Source organism: Cynocephalus volans, chromosome 3 (genome assembly GCF_027409185.1).
Source record: "Cynocephalus volans isolate mCynVol1 chromosome 3, mCynVol1.pri, whole genome shotgun sequence".
NCBI lineage: Eukaryota > Metazoa > Chordata > Mammalia > Dermoptera > Cynocephalidae > Cynocephalus > Cynocephalus volans.
In genome coordinates this window covers 95081068-95098246 of record NC_084462.1, presented here as the reverse complement: position 1 = coordinate 95098246, position 17179 = coordinate 95081068, and the positions used below count along the sequence as shown (strand labels likewise).

Here is a 17179-nt window from a genome sequence, read left to right as displayed (position 1 = left end):
AGCTCCAACTCCTGCCTGGCACTCCCTGTCCCCTTTCCCTGCGTTATCTGCTCCATAGCACTTTTCACTGACATACGAGAGTACTTCAAAAAGTTCATGAAAAGATTCACAACATCTGTTAATTCTATTTTTCCATGAACTTTTTGAAGTACCCTCATATTAGATATTTTACTCAATTAAATTTTGTCTGTACCCCCTCCCTCTGCAAAGGTAAACTCCATGTCTTTTCTTTATTTGCTGTATCCCCAGGGCCTACAAAAATGTGTGGTATATAAATGGCACTCGATAAAATTTTTTTGAATATAAAATAAATTATTTTCAGATGGTTACAGCAAGAATGTTCTTTCCATAAAAAACCTCATTTGCAAAAATATTTTGGAAGAATAAAGTCACTATAAGTTTACTCTAAAAGTTTGATGTTTCAATATCATTTGTTACGTTGCAGGTTTTCCTACACGTGATCTCTGAGTTCTAAATGAAATAAAACATTAACATTTTTCCAGCATTTACAATGCTACAAAATTTCAGATACCTTTTATTCCAGAATTATTTCTTTTATCATCTCTCTGAGAACTACTACATTGGAAATCTACTATTTTAATTTAATCAGCATTTTAATTTGCTCTTCCATACAGGAAGTTAATACTTACTTAACTATGCCATATCCCAGACTGACTATAATAACAAGTGTTCGAGCCAGTGAACGTTTCACTGCTGAAAGCAGCTCTGCAAGGATCAAGGCACCTTGGACTATGAAAAAGAAGAAAGGGAGAGATGGCACTATAATTTAGGTTCAGCAAAGGCACAATTCCAATATCAGAAAGTTGATCTCTAACATTCTTCAGAATAAGCATTGCTATTAGTCCTACTAAAAAAGAATACTACCTCTGTGATTTTTACAAGTACACAATCTGGTATTACTTACAATCTTATGCATATGTATAGCAATCTGAGTGTGTTCAATTCACCTCCCTTCCCAACCCACCCCCAACTTCACTAAAACCATAAAAGACTACCTCATCCTATAAGGACAGTTTATAGCAACAATGGAATTTCCCCCTATTTTAAATAACTTTGAAATATAGCTATATACAGAGAAAAGCACAAAACACAAAAATGCACACATGCACGTACAGTTTTCAACTCATTTTCTCATCTACTATTTTCAAGTCCTTTCAAAGACCAGGAAAAGACCTAATTAGTGTATCCTACAACAATAACCATTAATAATCAAATGGTCTTATGAGACAGAACCAAAGCTATCACAAAAAGCTTTAGTACAAAATTTCTGTCATTATCAGTTCACCTTACCAAACCATAAGCACTATCTTCTTGGTATTACTGCATTTTATCAATTCTTGGACGCACTCCCCCACACCCCACATTTTAAAATCTTTTAAATCAAAGGCGTGTCTTACAATCAATGGCATCTTACAATTAAATTGGCATTGTTTACTTTCTTTCTTAGATGTATACACTATTGGTGCCTTAGAAATCAATGGCAAATGAGATTCAATGACAGTAATTCCCAAAGTAGCCACTACTGCTGTAACTTTTGCAAGTATATTTCTGTGAAATTACTCTCACATCACTGAACCACAGGTTATGAGATTTAAAAAAAGCCACAATCACAGTAATTCTGCTTAAGTAATTCTAATAATTAAATAATTGAAGAGTTAGACCTACTTAATGACTGCTGACCTTAGGAAAATTTTCACACAACTCACCTGCCAATTACACAAACTGGCAAACACTTTTTGGTTACATACCAGATTCTCCTTTGTATCGAATATTCTGAAATTCTGCATAGAAGACAGCTTTCTCAAGCATTCCCAGGAAGATGACAGCACCAATCCAAAACTGAATTCTCAGAAGATCTCTCCAATAGCAGGCAGACCATGCCAGCCAAAGAACACCAAACAGGACATATACAATACACATCACCATGAAAAACTGTCATCCAGTTGGGTAAGACATAAAAAGCAGAATTAGAGCCAAGAGCTAAGTATCTAAATTTAGAATCAATATATAGTCTTTTAAAAAAATACACATTCTATCTTCTATTTAAAAAATAATTATTTCTTTAGAGTTTAATACTAATATAAAAAAATTACCTACTCTTGAGCACAGAGAGACTATATAAGGACTTGTCCTCAAGAATGACTGCTCTCCTATATTAAATAAGCTTTTTCAGCTCACAATCTAAAAATTATATAAGTGAAGACAACACTCAATGGGAAAAAAGGCATGACAGCATGAGTACACACCTAGAGGTAAACTCTTAAAGGGAAAGGAAGAAGAGAATAATCATGAACAAAGGAAGTCTGAAAACAGATTATGGATATTGTCAGACACAAACATGTGTGTGCACACGCACAATGAAGAGGAGGAAGCTTCATTATTTAGTTACTTTAAGTGGGATCAGAAACTATAGGGTTGTAGTAAGCAGTGCCCTACTTTGGATCCTAGAGAGAATGTGAGATGTGAAAGATCTTTGAGGTATTTTCCAAGTCTAAAATCCAGAAGTTATTGACCCCTTCATTTTATAGTTAAGAAAATGAGGCACACAGGGGTATACTGAGCCTCCTGGGGTCACAATCTAATAAGAAGTAAGTCCAGAACTATAAGCAACATTTTCTGAATTGTATAGAAACAATTTTTTAAGAGAATATTGCCACAAAACATGGAAAGTCTTTCAAGCTAAACTCATTTAATGTTGAGGTTAAAGAATATAAGTTCACTTACAATCATCAATGGATAGTCCTCAAGTGTGAGGTATTCATAGGGACCCTTCACTTCAACAGTCACTGCCAAAACACAGTCCTCAGAATTAATTTAAAGGATGCAGAAATTAAACAAAAACACTAATATTTGATGAAATTAATTTCATTGGGTTATTTACTTTTAACCACTTCAATCCTGGTGAATATTATACTTCATTTGTACAACACTTTGAAATTCATTAAGTGTCCTCATAATTTATGCTATGTCCTGTACAGGCTTTCATGCCTTCACTCTAGTCTGAAGTGGGAAAGCCCTTTTTGTTCCCATACTCATATCCTTTAGACTACATCAAATGATATTTCCTCCACAAAGCCTCCTCTGAGCTGCCCATCCAGAACTATTTCCCACCTCCTCTAAATTCCAAACACATTAAACATATACTTATTCTTATAACACATCATTAATATGCTTTGTAGGACTTCTATTCTTCATTCTGCCACCTTCTTTGTTTGCTATCCCTCCTTACCTATGTTTTCCCACTGTTTTACTATTTTTTTAACCAACTTCAATTTTATGAAGTAAGGCATTTAAAAAAAACCCTAGAAATTCATCTGAACACACACTAATAATGTACCCTTCCTGATAAAATAAGGTGGAAAACAATCCACCTTCCCAATCATGTACCCTAGATCCTCACTCCAAAATGAAAATAAGTCAAAAGTTCAGATGGAAGCAAGACACCATCCAATAAACATAGAGCTGAACTTTCCCAAAACTTGGTAGTTAATATTTTTCAAAGATTTTGTTAATAATAACAAAAGCATTATATTTAATATATTAATTATAATTAAATTATATTTAATTATATTTAATGTCCATTAATTGTTAAAAAATTTTTAAATAGTCTTTTAATGAAGCAGAAAAAGTGATAGTAACAACATGAATCTAAAAGACAGATTTGCCTTACTGAAGCAAACCTATTGACTATTTTAAGATCATCTGTAATTGATAAAACTATTTTAAGATTGTAATTGATCAAATGATTTGGATAAATTCTAGGTATGACTAATAAATAAAAATGTGACTTATTTCAGAAGTGATCATTTCCAGAGACAGACTAATAATTTCCCATTCAACACAAGTTTTCTACTAGCTTTTATCAGGCATGATAAAAGGACACACCATTAACCAGGTCTAATAATACTCGTATGAACAAAAGGAGCTTCCCATATAGCAATCATAAAAATTTCAGAGCCGAACTGGTTATCAAATCTATACCTTCCTAATTTAATAAAACAGCAAACAAAAATGTTTAGTGAGTATTTGTCACAGTCTTTGCTAACTCTATGCCAGGAATCAGCAAAATGCAGCACATGGGCCAAATGTGGCCATCCACTTTTTTCCTAAATAAAGTTTTATTGGAACATAGCCACATCCATTCATTCATGGATTGTCTATGGCTGCCTCTGAACCACCATGGCAGAGTTGGGTAGGTGCAATGGAAAAAATATTTATTATCAGGCCCCTTAAGAAAAAGTCTGCTAACCCCTGCTCTATGCTAAAATATACATTTACTGAGCACTTAGTATTTGACAATCCTAGAAAACACAGCAAACAGAAAGATGAGTAAGATATTTTCTGCTATCTAGTGGATTACCATCTAGAAGGGTAAAGGGAGCCAGAAAGCAACATAGAGAACTAGCCCTCTGAACCAGATGCAGGATGAGTATGTATTTTCTAGGACAAAGTAAAAAGCCTTCCAGGTAGAGGAAATATCATGAATAAAAACAGTTGTGAAAGTGTGTAGTATACTTAAAGAACAGGTAGTGTGAGACTGCACATAGTACAATACAATAGTGTTTTGGCATAAGGCAGCAAAAGGTAAACTGGGACAAGCTGTGAAGAGTTTTATAAACCTTGCTGCAAAATGTGGACATTTTATAGGCAAGGAGGAATCATCAATGGTTTTAATGAAGGAAAGAAAGATGATAAAACTACTTTAGATAAATAATTCTAGGACTTTCAGATAATGTAGTAAAGTCCATCCTTTAATGTACCTTTTCACCACCAAACAACAGATGGATAAAATATAAAAAAGAGAAAACAAAAGGACATTAGCTCAAAAACAAGATAAACATTTCCAAGAATCATAACTTTACAGAAACTCACAACAGTGCATGAGGCTGCATCAATGGTCATGTTTGACTCTGGACTCAAAAGCAGACTATGGTAGTTAGAAGTGCAGTTCCTGGGCCAACCCCGTGGCTCACTCAGGAGAGTGCGGCGCTGGGAGCGCACACGCGGGTTCGGATCCTACATAGGGATGGCCGGTTCGCTCACTGGCTGAGCGCGGTCACAAAAAAGGACCAAAAAAAAAAAAAAAAAAAAAGAAGTGCAGTTCCTATGGGATCACTAAAACTAGTAGAATTTAAAGAAAAAGAGCAGGGACCGAGCCAGGTTTGATGCAATGAAGAGGCTGAAGTGAAGTGGAACAGGGCTTCTAGTCTATCCTTTTCAAAGAAAGAGGGCTGAAAATAAACGCTAGCAACTGCTCCTTGACACCATTACCCACTAAAAAACTGTGAGCCTAGAAAGGCAGTAGGATACACATATATTCTGAGGTCCAGAAACTGTGCCAGGCCACCTGCTGGTTTGCCTAAATCTGCTACACCCCCATATCACTATGGGGCATAATAAGACACATTTAGATTGGAAGTTGAGCATTCAATACAAGAATCATAAAAAACAAAAGTTTAAGATTAAGTCAGATAAAAGAAATAAAATGATAAAGAAGAAGATAACCAAATAGACAAAAAATGGTTGGGAAAATTACCAAAACCAAAAGCTGATTCATCGGGATAAAAATACAACAAAATAAAATTCTAAGAAGGTTTAACGTGTTAAAAAAAGAAGACACAAAAGCAATATTAAGGATTTTAAAAGACTAGATATAGTAGATTTTTGTATGAAGACACAAAAGCAATATTAAGGATTTTAAAAGACTAGATACAGTAGATTTTTGTAAAGAAATATCATGAATAACACTGTCAATAAATTTCTTCAAAAAAAAAAACCACACCAAAAAACAAACAAACCCACCCTGATCCAAGGAAAAACAGAAAAACTAAAATGAAACTTATTACTATTGAACATAAATCATTTAAAAATCTACCTGGGGGAGAAAAAAAGAACATCAGGTGGAAACAGTATTACATGTGAGTTCTACTAGACATTAAAGGAATGGATAATCCTACCCTTACAAAAAACTGTTCCACAGAATATAAAAATGACATTCTCCCATTCATTATATGACACTAGCATAACCTGGATGCCAAAACCAGTGGAAGACAGTATGAGAAGAGAAAATATAGGCCAATCTTACTTTGAACACAGGCAACAAACAATAAAACACTAGCAACAGAACCCAGCAATATGTATGTATGTGTATGAGACTGTGTGAGTGTGTGTGCGTGTGTGTGTATCAAGACCAACTAGTGGTAATTCAAGTATGGATTAACATTAGAAAACCAGTTAATGTAAGGGCCGGCCCATGGCTCACTTGGGAGAGTGTGGTGCTGATAATACCAAGGCCACGGGTTCGGATACCTATATAGGGATGGCCAGTTAGCTCACTGGCTGAGCGTGGTGCTGACAACACCAAGTCAAGGGTTAAGATCCCCTTACCAGTCATCTTTAAAAAAAAAAAAAGAAAGAAAAAAAACCAGTTAATATAACGCACACCACATTAACATTAAATGAGAAAGCACATATAATCATTTTAATCAATACAATCAAACCATTTGATAAAACCGAATTCATTCTTAATACTTAAAAAAAGAAAAATACTTAGTAAACTGGGAATAGAAAGGAACATCCTTAACCAAATAAAGAATATTTTGAAAAATCTACAATAAACATCACACTTAATGGTAAAATGTACCAATACTGCCAGTAAAGTCAAGAGCAAGATAAGGATGGATGTCATCACTGTTTCTATTCAATATTTTACTTGAGAAAACTGAGTAGGGAAGGAAACTGCAAAGTAGAAAGAAGAAACAAAAAAGGAAACCACAGGAAATTAGACCAGTTAGGAAGTTACTGCAAAATTCCAGATAAGAGACAATGACTCCATGCACTGGGCAGCAACAGTGGAAAGGAGAAAACTTAAGAAAAATTCTTGAATAATTAAAAATTACCAACGCTAATTAATTTAAAAATTTCCGAGTTCTGACCTGGTGACCAAGTTTTGACAATTCTAGTTCAGAATACTGAGAAAGTGATATTAATTAAAAATTTAAAAAGCAGGAGGATCAAATGAAGAAAAATGAAATCTAGTATCTGTAATACCTAGAAAGAAAGCCTATGTGAAGTGCCTAGAAGTGTGTCTGGTAATATTGGGTGCAGAACAATGTTAATTTCTCTTTCCCAATTTTTCCACTTCTCAACAAACATTCTTAATGGATCATCCCCTCACAAAAAGGAATTTTACACTACCTACCATGCATAGGACAATTAGATAGTAAAACAAATGTTAAAAAGAAACAGACTGAACTTACTGGTAAATAGATTACTCAGTGAATTTTCTTTTAATGATTCCTTTGAGGATGAAATGCCAATATGTACAATAAAAATGTATGGTGCATCCTGCCAAGTTTGCAACGGTTCATGCATTGCCTACAGAGGGGAAAAAAGTATCAAACCTTCAAGTCTTAAGAATTAAGAGCACACATTAATAGCACAATATAAAAAATCCAGGATGATGTCAGTAAATGTGAATTATAAACATCAATTCCTGAATCTAATTCCCTTTGTTCAATGCCATTTTCAAGATTACCAGAAGTCCTGCTGACATGGTCTCACATTTACATCAAAAATTTAATTTTGGGCTAGTCTATGTGGGAGGCAAGAGTCACTGTCCCCCGGTCAGGGAAGTCGAATTAACAGCTGCCAAGTCCCTGACTTTGGGGGGCAGTGACTCTCAGTTTCCACACAGATTAATCTTCACAAACACAAAAGTAAGATATAAAGATAAAGGAGATGAACACAGAAAACGATTGGTTTCTTTTTCCTCAAGTGTGAAAGGAGGTACTGCTACTTAGACTTGCAATTTATTACTGTCTGATCTTAAAAGGAGAAGCTTTTATCTAGAGATCTCTGGGTAAGCTTCATTGATCTATGAAACCCTTCAAAGCGGATAACAGATTTTGCACATTTATGATTTTTCTTGTAGAACCACAGCTTTTCTCAATGTCCTACAACCCAAGAAAAGGTTAAATAAGAAATTAAAAATTATATTCCATGATACAAATCCAAAGTGTCAAATAAAGCAGATTAACCAGTTCTTTAGCTATACATTTACTAGATTATTTTAGTAACTTGAGAACATACTGTCATGCTGAATCTCATACACTGACTTATCTCTGCCAAATAGCCTCTCTCTAACAAGATCCAGGAGCAGTACGTGAGGAAACTTTACAGCTCCAAAGTTATGGGTATCATATATTCTATTACCCATAATTACTGAACCTTTCCTGAACTTACTTGTCCACTAACCAATGAAACTTTGTTTGGTGTAACAAGCTGCTCTGCTATTAATTTTATATATCTTTATAACTCCCTCTCGCAATTACAAAAGGTACTGATTAATTCTCATACGGATTTGACAAAGTGTATAACTCTGGACTACAGGGATTTTTACCCTGTAAAAATAACATTTATATGCCAGGCACTCTGTTAAGCATGTAATATTTATGACTTTTTTAAATCCTCACAACAACCCTATCAGATAGGTACTATTAGCTCCTTTTTTTTAAACTGAGATAAATTTCACATAACATCAAAGTTACAACTTTAACATTTTGAATTAGTATACAACTCAACAGCACATCACCTCTGTCTAGTTCTAAAACATTTTCATCATCCCAAAAGGAGACCCTTTACTCATTAAGCAGCAGCTCCCCATTTCTCCCTCCCCCCACCACTTGCAACCACTAATCTGTTCCCTCTCTCCATGGATTTGTCTAGTATGAGCATTTCATATAAATGGAATCACATAATATTTGTCCTATTGTGTCTGGCTTCTTTCACTAAACATAATGTTTTCAAGGTTCATCTATGTTGCAGCATGTATCAGTACTTTATTCATTTTTATGGCTGACTGATATTCCATTTTATGGACATACAACGTTTTGTTTATTTACTCCTGCTTGGAGTTTTAGCTTTGTGAGCTTCTCAGCCTTTTTGAAATTCATGCCTTCACCAAAATTTGGAAATTTTTGGCTATTATTTCTTCAAATATTCTTTCCATACCTTTCTCTTTCTCTTTTCCCTCTGAGACTCCCATTCTGTATTGGTATACTTGATGGTATTCCATAGATCTCCTAAGCTCTGTCCATTTGACCTCATTCTTTTCTTTTTCTGCTCCTCTGAACAGAGAATTTTAACTGACCTATCTTCAAGTTCAGATTCTCTCTTCTGCCTGCTTAAATATGCTGTGAAACTCTCTAACCAATTTTTCATTTTAGTTATTTTATTTTTCAGCTCCAGAATTTGTTTGATTCCTTTTTATAATTTTTATCGCTTTGTTCTCCTGGTTTCCTTTAGTTCTTCACCCATGCTTTAACTTTTTGAGCATATTTAAGACAGTTCATGTAAAGTCTTTGTCTGGTAAGTCTAATGTCTAGGCTTCTTCAGAGGCCCTGTTATTTTTTTCCTCTGCAAATGTCACACTTTCCTATGTCTTTGCATGCCGTGTAATTTTTTGTTGAAAACTAAGCATTCTGAATATTATAAAGTGGCAACTCTGGAAATCAGATTCTGCTCCCTCTCCAGAGTTTGTTGTATCTGCTGGTGTATAATATTCTTTTTTTGTTTGCTTAGTAACTTTTCTAAATTATTTTTGTAAATTTTGTATTCTTTGTCCTACGTAACTACAGAAGTATATGTTCCCTCAGCTTAGTAGTCAGCTAGTGTTTCAGCAAAGATTTCCTTAAACATCAGGAGCCAGAATGAGAAAAGAAAAAAAAAAAAAAACTCTCCTAGTCTCTGCAGATTGAGGTAGTCCTTCAATACTTAGCTGGGCCAATTAAAGCCCTTCCTTAGTCTTCACTTTCTGCTTGTGCAGTCTGAAGGCCAGCCAGAGTGAAAGCTGAGGGTCATCTTTACTGAGTGAAGTCTTCACTGAGCATGTGTCCAGTCCTGGGCATGCACATGGCTTTCTCAATCCCTTGGTACACACAGGAGCTATTAAAAGCCATTATTTTCCTACATGTCTCCTTTCCAGACCTTTTCCTTCCCTGGCTTTACAGTCTATTTATTGCTTGTCCCCACTGTTATTGTCTCAAAATTGTAACTCCCCTTCAACAGAACTTTTCTAACTCCATCAGTAAGGTAAGATAATTAAAGCTGCATATGGTAATCCAGTTATTGATGCTCTGAGAAATATATACTACAAGGGTAGTTTTGTTCCCAATACATTCTATTTTTGATTAAGCACTGCATTGACAAAATTATAGTAGTCACAAAACTAAACATACTCGTACCATACAATCCAGCAAATGCACTCCTTGATATTTACCCAAAAGAGCTGAAAACTTATGTCCACACAAAAGCCTGCCACAAATGTTTATAGCAGCTTTACTCATAATTGCTAAAACTTGGAAGCAGCCAAGACGTCCTTCAATAGGTGAATGGATTAATTGACATATCCAGACAATGGGATATTATTCAGAACTGAAAAGAAATGAGCTATCAAGCCACCAGAAGACAGAAAGGAACCTTAAATGTACACTACTAAGTGAAATAAGCCAATCTGAAAAGGCCACATATTTGCATGATTCCAGCTATTTGATATTTGGTAAAATCAGCCAATATGCATATAAATAAACATGGACCTTCAACAGCAATTTTTGAAATACAACTTACAACAATAAATTATTGCTTTAACTAGACAAACTGCATAAAATTTATTTTAAATTATAACAGTCACTATTGGTGAGGAAAGAGGAAAAAATTCACTCTCAATTTTTTAGGACCATAAATTCCCACAACTTCTCTGCAGAGCACTTTGACAAAGCACAGAAAAAGAACTTTTAAACTGTTTATACACTTGGATCCAGTAATTCCACCTCTAGGAATTTAGCCTAACTATGCAGCCAAAGTACTACTCAATCTACTAATCTGTTAATGAAAACAAAGTATTACATAGTGGTAAATATAATATGATCCCATTTTGTTATATATAACATGATCTCATTTTAATACGCTTGTGCTCTGCATAATCACACCAAACTGCTAAAATTGCTAGACAATAAAATTACAAATGACCTTTACTTTTAAGTTATAGAATCAAAAACTTTTATCAGTATGAAATTCTTTTGAAATCAGAAAATATTTAAAAACAAATGTAGCTACAACAATATTCACTGTAACACTGTTTAAAATTGTAAGACAATGAAACACAAAGACCCAAGAACAGAGAATTTAACAAATTGCAATGCATTCATACAATAAGATACTATGCAGGCATTTAAGTAATGATGTAATACAACATTTACTGAACTGGAAAGATGTCCATATTATATTGGTAAGCTACAAAAAAAAGTTGCTATAGAATATATACTCTAAGATTCCCTTTTTAGAATAAAATAAATATAAATATGCACGTAGACAAAAGACTAGAAGATAAATATATCAGATTATGTTCTTTTCATTTATGTGTATTTTCTAAATTTTTGATAGTGACTATATACATATTAGCTGTAAGAAAAAACCCAATAGATCTCTACTGTTGTTAAAAAAAAAAAAAAAAAATTAAAGACTGTCATCCCTAATTCATTTTCAGGTTAAAATATTATACAACTAAAATTGGTGGGGGAGGAAGTGCACACATGTGCAGAATGGCAGAATAAGGATGTCCAAAAATCCACCCATCCATAAAAGCAACAAGAACACTGGCAAAATCTATAAAAGTTAAGATTTTTGGAACTTCAAAATTTAAAGACTTGCAAAAATCCAAGAGTGTTTCTTCAAGAAAAACAGCTGAATCTTGGTAAGAAAAGTAAGTTTGTAATGTTTTTGTTCACCCTAATTCCATCCCCCTTTCCCACGCTCGTTAAACTAAAGTCTTCGGAACTAAGAAACTACTACAACTGTGAAAAACAGCAGCTTTACAGCCACTGGAAAAAAGAAAACAGGTTTGGCAATCCCTTTTAAAAGACCAATCACCTGAGCTATATGGTAGATTGCTGAAAAGCTCCATTCTCAAGGCTTGCCTTTATCTGACCTGACTCAGAGATCACTCAGTGTCAACAACCCTGCACTCAGGGCATTTGTCAAAAACACTCAGCAGCAGTTCTTAAAGATCACAGCTGCCTGAGGTGAAGTTGCCAGCTGGGGCTTATCAAAATGCTAACCAAAAACTTAAAAGGAAAAATTGGAGAATGAGATGTCCACAGGGACTATGAAAAGCTCCAAAATATTCCTGGAAATCTAGAAGGCCATGAGTATGTGTAGGGCTGTGCACAAAGGCCCAGAGCTGTGCATAGGCCCAGGAAAGACTTGAGAAGGCCCTAATCACTCACCTCTGGCTGATCTTAAGGCTCTGTGCAGACAGGAAGAAAAAGTTAAGACAGAGTTGTAAATTGTGAAAGAAGCCAGACACGAGTCCATGTGTTGCATGATTCTAGTTATATAAAATGTCCACAATAGGCAAATCCATAGAGACAAAAAGTAGATTAGTAATTGCCAGAGGCTAGGGGAAGGGTGTAATGGTGAGTGACTAATAATGAGTATGGGGTTACTTTTTGCAGTGATGAAGAGTTCTGGAATGAGATAGTGGTGGGGGTTGCCACAATTTGTTTATATACCAAAACCCACTAAATTGTATGCTTTAAAAGGATAAATTTTGTGATATGCACTTGTATATTGTTTCAATACAGTTGTTATAAAATTAAAAACTGATCAACTTCGCAAAATATATGACCCAACATGAATATCTATCTTACTTCCTCTATATTTTTAAACTCGGAAAGTTTTGAGGAATTAGTAATTATGAATCAAAAGGTGAAATAAGCATCCATAAAATATGTATTTATGAAAACTTAAGGCACATTTATACATTTTGATCTTATTTCAATTTTCCAAACTCTCTTCCAATTGTATTCTATTACAGATAAATTTAGATGGAGTTTAAAAGTCTTTTTAATAAGTTTCTTCCTATTTACAAATGTTTATTAGGCAGGGTGATTACAAAAGCGATACAGGTTTATTGTAGAAAATAAAGAAAATACAATATCCAGAGACAACCACTTTTAACATTTTGGTGTATAGCTTCCAGTCTCTAAGTTTCTTTTAAAATGTTAGCATATTGAGAGAACAATTCAAAAATACACAAACATAAGAAAACTAAAATATGTGTTCATTGCCCCAAATTCCCAAATATACTTACAGTTTTGTCTCCAATAAAGGTAAGATTTGTTCCATTCTCCTTAGCCTTTAAACATTAAAAAAAAAAGAACATTAATCAAGAATTTTTACTTTACTCTCAGAAATATATAACAAAAGCAATTACCTCCTGTTTTTCTCCTAAAAGAGGTAGTCGATGCACAAAATCCCCGGAAAAGCTCTATAAAAGAAACAAAAGTAAAATTAAATATGTATAAATAGTAAAAGAAAAGTGTAGTTCAAAATACACAGAAACGGTTAAAGCAAAACATAATACTATAACAGTAAATCTAATAATATGGCATCAGCAGACAAAAGATTTCCAATTAACCAAAAACAAGTGAATAAAACCCTGCTGAGAACTGAAAAATACTATCAAACTAAATTGGCCACTCAATTTTTTTACAAATGACAAAATCTTAGATATAGGATATATGCTTAGGATAAAGGGATATTAGATAAATCCCTCTCATCCTACAGATGAGGAAAATGAGGCTCAAAGCTATAAAGCTTTAGATGCAGAAACAGGATTTGAACCTAAGATTTCTGACTCTAAAGTCCATTGTTCCTTCCCCCACACCACATTAATGCCTGTAAAAAAACAATACTAATTACCTGTCTTACCATTTATCAGTAGATGAGGCATTTTCCTTCCTGAGCAATTAGATTGTTTAATTCAACTCTGATACATTAGTGTAGAAGAGGAGAAGAAACCTTATCAACATGGGGTATATGACAACACCTTGGCAAGATTATGCCAGATCTAAAAGCAGTGAACCCTGGGCAACAGGATGCAACAGGTAGCTTTCCATAATCAAATCTAAGAAGGGCCAACTGATCTCCTAGCCTGTGGGATAAATTTAGAGAACCAACAGAAAACATAAGAACTACTCAACATCATTGTCCCTAGCTTTTTTCCCACCAATCTTCCACCATTTTAAAGCTATTTTCTTTTCCCTCCAAGTCCATAAAATATAAGCCATAACAAGAGCCGACCCTTATAATTCAATCAACTACTTCATCTGTTTATCAATGATCAATTATTAAATAAAGTCTTGTCAATAAACTTTATTTCTAGTACGTGGACAGAAAACCCAGCTTTCCATGAACTCCTTGCCTCTTCAAGGCAATTTGCTAAACATTCCAAAGCAAATTTTAGATGCAGTAAGGACAAAGGGCTATAGTTACAGTAAGTATTTTTAACACCTATAAAATTTTTCTATCAAAAAATTTGTATTAGGCCGGCCCGTGGCTCACTCGGGAGAGTGCGGTGCTGATAACACCAAGGCCACGGGTTTGGATCCCATATAGGGATGGCCGGTTAGCTCACTGGCTGAGCGTGGTGCTGACAACACCAAGTCAAGGGTTAAGATCCCCTTACCAGTCATCTTTAAACAAACAAACAAACAAAAAATTGTATTAGATCCTGTTTCGAAAAACAACAGAATTTCATGAGAAATGCCCCTCATATGATTACATATATGTAAGCATTAAAAACATAGTATTGGGCCGAGCCCATGGCGCACTTGGGAGAGTGTGGCGCTGGGAGCGCAGCGACGCTCCCGCCGCTGGTTCGGATCCTATATAGGAATGGCCGTGAGTGCCGGTCAAGAAAAAGGCAAAAAAAATAAACAAACAAACAAACAAAAAAACCATAGTATTATTCATTTCTTCTTCTTTCCCCAAAACAAGGTATGAAATTCAACCCTAAGGCAGGGATACCCTTTTGAATTCAGATCTGTAGCAGTAAAATCTAAATACTGTGATTTTTCTGTGAACATATGAATTAGATGAGGTGATAAGAGAATTAAAAATTTGAGGTTTCAAATGTCCATCATCAAATGGATAAGCAAAATGTGGTATATAAGAGAACATTAACCCTTAAAAAGGAAGAAAACTCTGACATATGCATCAACATGGATGAACCCACTAAGTAAAAGAAGACATAAAAGAACAAAAATTGTATGATTCTACTTATACAAGGTATCTAGAATAATCAAACTCATATAGAGATAGAAAGTAGAACAGTGGTTACTCGGGACTAGAAGCAGGGGATGCGAAGTTATTGCTTAGTGAATACAAAGTTTCAGTTTGGGGTAATGAAAGTTCTAAAGATGGGTAGTGGTGATGGCTGTACAACAATGTGAATGTACCTCATGATACTGAATTGTACACTTAAAAATGGTGAAAATGGTAAATTTTATGTTATGTATATTTCATGTATATTTCACCACAATAAAAAAATAGGGGTTTGTTTTTACACATAAAGGAAAGCACATCCTTTCTTTGATAAAATGAATATGTAAGTGGCTGACTATGCACCTGTCAGAACATGCTTCCAACTTACTTCAGCCAGAAAAAATAATTGGAGGTGGGGAGTGGGGGGTGGGAAAGGGATATAACCAAAGGTACATACATTACATTTTTTACTTCTATTCTCTCCAACTTTCAAAGATTACCCGTGTTTTAAAGAGTTCACTGCAGTTCTGGAACAATTTCGATGACGTCTGATATTTCCCAGACAAGCCTCTTTTTTCCTTAAGTTTTTCCAAATACGTCTCTACTTCTTCTGCCTAGAAAAATAGAAAAGGCACAAAGCATTAAGTTATCTTTCACAAGTAGGATATTTAAAGGATAACAAATAGATCTCCTATAGAAGCAATACAATTTTCATTTTGCTGCTTCAAAAATTAACAGCCTCAGATAAAGACTCTATATAACAGTATCCAAGAATCTAACATTATTAGATTCTAAAGCACAGAATTGTAGTCTTTGGCTCGCTAAGGGTAGTTCCTCTAACAATTCTGGAAAGACTGGGAAACTGCCAGAGTCCAGAGGGTTTTGTCACAAGAAAATATATTTAAAAGAGTTACTTGACCAAATTAGCAACATCAACAAAAAGATATACTGTGCTCATAAGCTAAGATAGAGCACAAAACTGTTGCACCCATTTCACACCCCAATACTAATACTCTAAAAAAACCTCACCATTTCTGTGGCTCCACCTATCGATTCTATGATTTTTCTCCCATACCCATATCTCTAGTCTTGTTCTCTTTTCTAAGGTCCAATACCACATCTCCCACCATCTGCTTGTCATCTCCAAACTTTTATCCTGTGGCAACCCAAAATAATTTTTACACTCTTTTTTTGTTTATCAGCTAGCCAGTACAGAGAACTTCTACACTCCTAAACTTGCACTCCCTATGAAGTCAGGATCTGCTAAGCTCTTGATCAGTTTATCCCAAGTTTCAAATGTATGAACCTTTTACTGTAAATTCAATTAGTGATCACTTAAGTGAAAATGATCAACAATATTTCAAACCGTATTCTGGAAATTTTATTTCTCTCTAAATTGTTCAGTCTTTCCAGTCCTCCTTGTCATACCAATCCTACCCAATATTATATAACAAAAGTAAAAAACAATCACTAACACTCCAAAAAAGATCATGTAAAACCTAATACTAAGGAAAGATTCAAAATGCTTAAGTTTTGAAAAACAGACTGGACGATGGACTTTTTTTAAAGACCAGTCAAATTATCTGTGTAAAAGAACTTCAAGAATAAGAGAAACTTTAAAAAGAAAGAGAGAAGGAAGGAAAGAAGGAAGGAAGGAAATAAACTATGAACAGGGGGATGGAAAGAGAATGGAAAAGGCCTGAAAAACCGATCCCAGAGCAATATATTTCCAGTGCTCAAGTATCACGTACTATGGCAAGTCTCAAAAGTGTGATCCATGAACCCTTTCACAAGGTCTAAGAGGTCAAAACTACTTTCATAATAATAATAGTATGCTACTTGTCTTGCACTGATAGTACCAAAGCAATGGTGGATAAAACTGCTGCCTCTTATCAGTAACCAAGGCAGCAGCACTTAACTGTACTAGTGGTTGTACTCTTCATAGTCACAAACTTACAGTTAAAAAAAAAAAAAAAAAAAAACCAACTAGATTGGCCAGTTAGCTCAGTTGGTTAGACTTATGACACCAAGATTATGGGCTCAGATCCCCGTA

General features: G+C 34.7%; 1 protein-coding gene across 1 annotated transcript in view; it reads right to left on the bottom strand.

Annotated features, from left to right (window-relative positions):
- TMEM87A (transmembrane protein 87A) overlaps positions 1-17179 on the bottom strand; it is a 54610-nt gene that overhangs the window by 31380 nt on the left and 6051 nt on the right. The window contains exons 4-10 of the mRNA XM_063089078.1: positions 15627-15740; positions 13295-13348; positions 13172-13216; positions 7281-7398; positions 2746-2807; positions 1770-1953; positions 651-750 (exon numbers count right to left, since the gene is read on the bottom strand). Coding sequence (XP_062945148.1) covers positions 651-750; positions 1770-1953; positions 2746-2807; positions 7281-7398; positions 13172-13216; positions 13295-13348; positions 15627-15740 — 677 coding nt within the window. The remainder of the gene's footprint in view (positions 1-650; positions 751-1769; positions 1954-2745; positions 2808-7280; positions 7399-13171; positions 13217-13294; positions 13349-15626; positions 15741-17179) is intronic.